The sequence below is a fragment of the Doryrhamphus excisus genome, linkage group LG19 (assembly GCF_037039965.1).
Source record: "Doryrhamphus excisus strain RoL-2023G ecotype Guam linkage group LG19, RoL_Dexc_Guam_v1.1, whole genome shotgun sequence".
NCBI classification, from domain to species: Eukaryota; Metazoa; Chordata; class Actinopteri; order Syngnathiformes; family Syngnathidae; genus Doryrhamphus; species Doryrhamphus excisus.
The window spans coordinates 7,962,927-7,971,437 of NC_136375.1; the positions used below are offsets into that span (position 1 = coordinate 7,962,927).

The 8,511-nt window shown below is 39.8% G+C and overlaps 1 protein-coding gene across 2 annotated transcripts; it reads left to right on the plus strand.

The window, feature by feature from the left end:
- On the plus strand, nt 1–8,347 carry LOC131107563 (microtubule-associated protein RP/EB family member 3-like). Of its 2 annotated transcripts, none has more exons than XM_058057705.2 (8): nt 1–146; nt 1,897–1,955; nt 3,080–3,204; nt 3,274–3,419; nt 4,593–4,752; nt 5,189–5,325; nt 6,577–6,729; nt 7,168–8,347. In XM_058057705.2, the coding sequence occupies exons 3-8, from the start codon at nt 3,084–3,086 to the stop codon at nt 7,234–7,236; spliced, it is 786 nt and encodes a 261-aa protein (XP_057913688.1). In that variant the 5' UTR covers nt 1–146; nt 1,897–1,955; nt 3,080–3,083; the 3' UTR covers nt 7,237–8,347. The 2 variants fall into 2 exon arrangements, with proteins under 2 accessions (XP_057913688.1, XP_057913687.1); XM_058057704.2 differs by having other exon boundaries at nt 2–146; nt 3,077–3,204.
- Nucleotides 8,348–8,511: the final 164 nt, after the last annotated feature.

An 8,511-nucleotide genomic window follows, 5' to 3' on the forward strand; every position in this document is an offset into this window, starting at 1 on the left:
AATTACAATGACAAAATAGTGCAACTGTTTGGCGCATGCGCAGTAGCGACCAGATTAAGTGGGCTGCGGTCTCGGTGTATAGCAACAGAAAAGCCCATCATCTCCTACAACGGCACGGCTTGTGTGAGGGACTTTGTCGCCCTTGAGTAAGTCCTCTTCACTTTACCTAACTCAGACTCTACCTATTTATATGCAATTTTACATATTTCACGTCTATATTGTCGTAGTGACAGGCGAAATGTTGCACCACCACTCTGTGGGTGATAGACCCGTCTTTCTTTTTGTGGTGTGTGTTTTCCTTCAGGCCTCCAGAGGGGGTGACGTTAACTTCGGGTCGACCAAGTCCACATTCTGTGTAATACTCACCGACAAAGAGACGTTTTTATCGTGAGAAGCTACCAAAATATCAACAACGGCGGCCAAATGCCAAGTCAAGTTGCCTAACCGACGTTAGCAGAAGTTAGCAAGGTGCTAGCATGGCCGCGTTGAAATGTCAACTGCGTGAAAGACTAGTTGTGACTAAAGCACTCAATTATTAATTCACGAATCGCTTATTATCACGTTCACTCCTTCTGTGTACGTTTCTTACATGTTAATATCATGCTAACAACAGTAGCCTGATACGAACGTCCCTCTTACTGACAAGTTCAATGAACTGTTTATTGTCCACACGTTATTTTGACAGCTTCACAAATATTGCGTCCATGTGATTTGAGTGGATCATTTCAGCAATATGGTACACGAACATAACCGGGCAGTTAATCTTTAAGCCTAACAGAATCAGCCTGTGACCATATTCCCCTCATATAATGTAATCAACTGCAGAGAGTACCAGGCAGATGCATGCTGCATGCCAAGAGTAGCCACACACTCTGTGATGATTTAGCCACACACACACATGTTTTTGTTCGAAATCTTAATGCTTATTATTATTAATAGGGATGTCCTTTTTGAGGAAAAAACTGTCTTGTGGTCACCTGGCCTGAGACATATTGATAAGAAATAAATTCATTAATCACACAATAAATGAAAATTAAGTCAGTTTTGCTGGCCCCAATACATTGCCATGTGCATGGGTCTCTTTAAAAAAAAAAAGAAAAAAAATATAACATCAAAGGACAGCTGGACCGCCCTATAGCATCAATAGACAAAGTAGATAGAAGGCAAAATATGACAAATTAAAGGAAATATTGTTATTATCATGTAGTATATTATTATTACAGTGGTTATTTTGGTCTGAAAAATGTTTGACCCATTCATTCATTTACTTTTATAAACTGTTTTTGGCCAATATTACGTTTTGTATTTACTGCAGTGATTGTGCTTACATATGAGAGGGGGTTACACAGTAGAACACAATTCATAAAACATAAGTAACAAGTAATAGTGTCGTACAAGAGAAAGGGAGTTTTGTCACTAAATTTGTGTACACTAGCAAGCGTGTCGGGTTTTCCTCGTATAGAACAACATCATGAATGGAGTGAGCCGTTTTGTCGGCCATATGGTCTCTTTGTCTAAATGGGGGGAGGCGGGGCCAGTAGCATACAGAAAGAGTGATTTTCAATGCTATATGCAACAAAGAGCGTCTTATATGTGAATGATTGGATTGGATGCAAACCTCTTTTTGTCGTCGGCTGTCCCAGCATGTGCTGAGTGGACAGTTTACCTCTGTGAAGCTCCGCTGTCGGGAAGTGATTGTTCAGCACGGCATCCTGTCTGCTGTTTATTTTGGACCACGGGAAATGCTTTTCGTGTTGTTGATTTTTTATTTTGAACTCCTTTGTGAATGAGGTTGCACCTGCATCGGTTAACCTTGAAGATGAGAATGGAACATACATACGTACAGTCAGCTTGTCTGCAACAATGGTGCAACTGATCCCTTTCTCATGTGTCCAGGTCTTGTGGTCCAGCCCAGACTTGTTCGAAGCGGTTTACGCCAACACACACCCAGTGAGGTGAGCAATATGATTTCATCTTTTTGTTTGTTTGTTTCACACCAGTGAAGCTAATAGAGAAGGAGTATTGGAAAAGAAAAAAAAAAGAGAAAAAAATAGAACATATTATAAGAATGAAGTCATGGAATTGTGTGGACGGAAGTTGTAATTATAAAAGTGTATATGAAATTTTAAGAAAAAAATAAAGTCGTACCCTTAAAACAACAGCGGCATACTGAAAAAAGTAAGTCATATTTTTTTCACCTCAATAAATCATAAAGTTGTACTATTATGAGAATGATGTGATACTGTTATGAAAATAAATTCTATTATGATTTTTTTTATTATTACAATAGTCTCACAATAATAAGAAATGGTTGTAATTTTACAACCATTTTACATTTTACCATTTTACAACCATGTCTACTATGAGTCTATGTGTCTATTATGAGACAAATTTATTTTTTTGCAAGAATAAAGTCTCACTATTACAATAAAATTGTACCCTCATGAAATAAAATTTTTATATTTTTTCCAAGAATAATGTGTTACTATTATAAGAAAAGAGTTGTAATTTTAAGGAAAACAACTGATACTAAAATACCCCCCAAAAAGTTGTAATTTTACATGAATCAAGTAGTACCGTTATGATGAAACCATTTTATTAAAATCAGTTCATGTTATTATAAGAAAAAGTGGATTAAAGCTTACTAATTCTAATAAAAAAAAACATAATTTGACATGAATAAACTCGACCATTTTGAATCCAAAGTGGTGCTGTTATGAGAAAAGAATAGAGCTTTTACAAGAATAAAGTCCTACTGTTCTCGGGGAAAGGTTATAATTTTACATAAAATTAAGTCATATTATTATGAGGGAAAAAAGATGCAATTTTCGTACTATTATGAGAAAAGAAGAACGGATAACAATTATAGATGAATCGTTTCTTGTGGGAATTTAGTCAACATGGAGTGCAGTCGTTGGCTGCGGGAAATAAATAAATAAATAAACATTCCGTATTTTGTTATTATTATTCAAATGTCATTCACTTGAAATGTCATGTATTTGCAAGCCACTGTGATGAACGCTGATGGGCATCCAACAATATTATTGAGTACCAACTTTGACTTTCCTGTGTGAAGCAGGAGGATGGCGGTGAATGTCTATTCCACTTCTATGACTAACGAGAACCTGAGTCGCCATGACATGTTGGCGTGGGTCAACGACTCGTTACAGCTCACCTACACAAAGATTGAGCAACTTTGTTCAGGTAAACACACGCACACATACTGTATACAGAACATAATAAGGCTCACGCTGTGATGTATTCTCCTTCCAGGTGCTGCATACTGCCAGTTCATGGACATGCTATTTCCAGGGTGCATTTTGTTGAAGAAAGTCAAATTTAATGCCAAACTGGAACATGAGTACATCCACAATTTCAAGGTCTTGCAGGCTTCATTTAAGAGGATGTCTGTGGACAAGGTAAGCACACACAGTTCAATCGATTCAATCAATTTCGTTGTTACGGCGTAGAAAACCTGGTTACAATCTTATAAATCCGGCGTTTAACATTATGAGAGACCTCTAGGCATGAAGTAACATAAATACTAGTCATTTCCAGTCTATAAGATACTACTTTTTTCTTAAACTCAGTACAGTCAATTTACGTTTAAGTTCTAATCTTGTGACATCTCCTTTACTTCAGAACTCCTACGAATCGTTAAATGCTGTTTGCGTCAGTGAAGAAAGGAAAGGTCTTTCATTGGCAAAAGCCTTTAAAAAAATAAACTCATCACACAGCAACTTAACACTCAAAAGAAATATACAATAAGTATGGGTTTAAATTAAATAAACAACAGTTTTAACCTATACCCTTAATGCATTTATTCCCACCAAAGCATTTCATTGGTTATTCCTGCCGGTGCTGCAGTGATGTCAGCCTCCTGTCGGGCTCTGGGCTCATCTGGCTCCCTCGATGGTGGTTTCTCCAAACAATTACTGACACATTGTGGTCTTCATTTAGCCATTTTTAAGCTTGCAAATGCTAAATTGAGTCCAAAAATACATAACATTAGCTTCATTCATTCATTCATTTTCTACCGCTTTTTCCTCACGAGGGTCGCGGCGGTTGCTGGAGCCTATCCCAGCTGTCTTCAGGCAAGAGGTGGGGTACACCCTGGACTGGTCGCCAGCCAATCACAGGGCACACAATCACACACAAACAACCATTCACACTCACATTCATAGACAATTTGGAGTGGCCAATTAACCTAGCATGTTTTTGGAATGTGGGAGGAAACCGGAGTACCCGGAGAAAACCCACGCATTCCGAGGGTGGAATTGAAACCTGGTCTCCTAGCTGTGAGGTCTGTGTGCTAACCACTAGTCCGCCGTGCCGCCCATAACATTAGCTTAATATGCATTTTATGGACTATCAATAGACCCTAGTCTACCCCAAAACAGCAATAGGAAACGTAAGAAGAGATGTAATGATCTTCTCATTTCTGCCTCATTTGCCCAAAATAGTCTCAGCCAGCGAAAAAGAGGCTAGGAGTCTAAAGATAGAACGTATTAAAAGCCTTGTCAGTTTAACATGTGCTATTAGGCTAGAGAATCATCTGTGATTGGTCTCCCTCCTCTGTGTCTTTGTTCCAGATCATTCCCGTGGAGAGGCTGGTCAAAGGGAAGTTCCAGGACAACTTTGAGTTCCTTCAGTGGTTTAAAAAGTTTTTTGACGCCAACTACGATGGCAAAGAATACGATCCTCTACTTTTACGACAGAGCCTGGAGGGAACGCCGCCGCCGCCCAATTCTGGTACAGTAAATGACATTCCATACGTGTGTGTGTGTGTGTGTGTGTGCATACAGAGGCTTAATTTTGTTCATTTCTTGATGCAACCACATCCCCACCTCTAACACAGGTGAACCCATTGTACACAAAGTTAAAAGACCTGCTCGCTCAGGTAACAGCCACTCCATTCGGGCATGTGTGTGCGTTTGTTTTCTTCATGCTGACTCAACATGTTTACTCTAATATGGTTCGTTCTAATTTGACGTTAATCGGTGTGTGTTGAAGCATCTAAATCTTCATTTTATTAGGAGTTTATTAATACAAGGTGTGTGTTTAACCATCATGTAACACGATGTAAGCAACAATGTAATTTTTGTGTGATCTTGACTCCTTTAAACCCAAAGTGTGTTGGCTCCAGACAGTGTAGCTATATTTAACCATGTGTCTTTGTGTCTGGCAGGTCCCATCAGAACATCTCCCACAGGGCCTAAGAGTGTCCCCCCTCCTCAAAGGCAGATCAATGCACCAGCAGCCCGTCGTAACCCCACCATGACCCGCAATGGAGGGGACTCTGAGCTCATGGAGCTTAACCAGCAGGTAGCTAGACTCAGTGGTGGCCTTCATTTTGGATGAAATGCATGATCCTTGCTTCATGTGTTCTATATTTAACATTGTTAAATGTTTGAAAATTTTAGTCAAATGAATCAAAGTTTTCAAATTAATGAATCATGATTAATCACCATATGCAACGTTGTGTGAAATATGCCCATTTGACTGTATTTCATGAACTTAAAGATAAATGACAGGACACGATATTATATGTTTGTATGGATTCACAACTCCGAATGAAATCATCTTAAAAGATGCCACACATGAACATCTATTGGCCTCATACTTAGTCTCTTTAATAGTAGCATCACAGCCTCATTAGGATCCATGAGGGGTTGCGTTCAAAGACACAACGCAATTTTGGAATTTCAATCCACTGTTTAGAGTGTGATGTATTTTCCGTGTTTCCTGAGCATACTTAAATGCAGCAAACTGTACTTCCGCAGTAAAAGTTATTATTCAGCACACACATGAACGCTTAATGAAGATATTACTGTGACGTTCGGAGTGCCCCCTGAATGCACTTCGCTGTCATCTTGTGACAACGAGGAAGCGTCGTTGCGAAGAGGACGAGAGACGTGTTAGTGAGTTGGGGGTACATATACGTTGACTGACGTTGACATTGCACTGCAGTTCATGTGTTCAGGTCAGAATATCAGATGCTCTTGATTACCACCATTAATGTGCTATTTTTGGCAGCCCTATTGGGTTTACTCCATTCATGCTGTTGTTCTATAGAAGAAACACACCAAGGTGCTGATTATCGCATTCAATTATTACATTCATTTTTATTTATTGTGTGATTAAATATTTTATTTGTTCATAATTTTCTGATCAGTTCCGCCATCTCTGTGTGGAGTTTGCATGTTCTTCCCATGCATGCGTGGGTTTTCTCCGGGTACTCCGGTTTCCTCCCACGTTCCAAAAACATGCTAGGTTAATTGGCGACTCCAAATTGTCCATAGGTATGAATGTGAGTGTGAATGGTTGTTTGTCTATATGTGCTCTGTGATTGGCTGGCCACCAGTCCAGGGTGTACCCCGCCTCTCGCCCGAAAACAGCTGGGATAGGCTCCAGCACCCCCCGCAACCCTCATGAGGAAAAAGCGGTCGAAAATGAATGGGAATGATTTATTGATCAATAAATCTTGTCACATTTTAATCTCGCAAGACCTTGTGATACCCCTAATATTTAGTCGTTCGTCTTTTTTTATGGTTTCCCTCTTCTCCTCGCACACAGCTGATGGAAATGAAGCTAACCTTGGACGGACTCGAAAAGGAGAGGGACTTCTACTTCGGAAAGCTGAGAGACATTGAACTCATCTGCCAGGAAAGAGAAACTGAAAGCAACCCGGTCCTGAACAAGATCTTGGACATACTGTATGCTACGGAGGTAACTCTCACACACCTTTTAATGTAGAGAAGCAATCCTTCTACATCAGTTGTATCCACGATCACAGATCAAAGTCGAATTTGTCATCGAGACCTGCAGCTGATAACGCTTGTCCCCGTAAACCGGCGATGGCTAGAGTCAGCTGGCTGGAAGATTAGATAAGAATGAATGGATGAGGCACTGCCACCTTAATATCGGCGACGCTGATATTCATGTCAAAGTTCAGAAAGAGCTGATATTTCCGTATCGATCTGCACGTCACCGACTTTTGACACCAGAGGAGACGCTACTGCTTGAGAAAAATGGAGAAAAACAGCAAACTCCCAGCTAACTTCATCAGTGTTTTGAATTTTTATTTCCAAATAGTACAAATAGGCTCCACAAAATTCAGTTTTCAAAGGGGAGTAAACATGAGAACCCTGTTTTGTTTTTTTACAGGAGGGCTTTGCACCACCAGAGGATGACGAGGTTGATGAAGGAGCACAGGGGGATCAGGACGAGTTCTGAGCTCCTCCCCTTGCCTGTAACTAATTTAACCATCATCACCATAACCACATCAAGTGTGTATTTTACACCCTTCCCTTCCCCATCATTTTTCATTCATTTTTTGATACGAGGTCCCCTCCCGCCCCCCTCTTACTCCTCCTCCCTGTCATTTTGATTACAGCTCTTTTATTATCATGTCACGTTAAAAGTGTAGCGTGCAAAAAAAAACAAAAAACAAAACGTTAAACCAGCCAACAAGACCGTTTGTACTACGTTTGGTGGCAGCTGTGTTTTTTCAGAGCGATGAGATTACAGCACTGACAGCCCGGAGCCAACGGTGTTGTCTGAAGACGCAGGTTGCTTTTTTTCCACCGTGCATTTTCATTGGCGTCATCACTGCAGAGCGTAAACGCTCTCTGTGCAAGCGTTGCTAGGATGCTCATCATTTCACAAGGTGAGATTACACGGTAAGCCAGGCTCTGCATAGCGGAACGCGAACGGCGAGCCTGCAGACATATCCAAGACCTGCTTACTTGTACAGGTTGTCATGTCAAGTTAAAAAAAAAATTCTACAGCTTCTTTATGAAACATGATGTATTTATGACTTTATTTATTTTTCTTTTTTTTATAAATCAGCTTAATCACTTTCATGGGGGAAAAAAGTGGTTGGATGGAAAGTCTTGCACTAAATGTAGCGAAAGAAACCCTGTCATGTGATCCTAAATGCCAACCAGCAGTGATTGGCTGCAGCCACAAACATAGGAAAAGATGCAATTTTATATTACTTTTTGTTGTTTTTAATCTGCATTGATTACCTTTAAAAAAAGGCCAAGTCAGAGTTGTCATGGATTTATTTAATAGACAAATATCAACTTTTTATTTCATTCATGAAGACAAAACATATAACGAGTGAAAGAAACTAAATTACTAATGTTTTGACTGTAGCGATTTTTAGCTGCTATTTGTTTTGTTATTTAATTTGACTTTTTCCATGTACTGCATATACATAGCACTAAAATGCCACATTGTGGTGTGTTGACACTGACAGCCTGGCAGAGTGGTCCAAATTAGTTGGACCTTCTTTTGGACTTACTGCTGGAATGAAATAAAGCTCTGAGGTTCAAGAAACGCACCCATCTGTCATTTCCTTTCTTGATGTCACATTGAGCAATTACTAATTTAGGGCACTTGGAGCACCAACTGCAAAATGTACAAGTTAAATGGAGGACCAGAGGAAACTAAGGTATAACAATTAAAGACAACTCACATAGACTTGATGCCACTTGAAGTAAACAT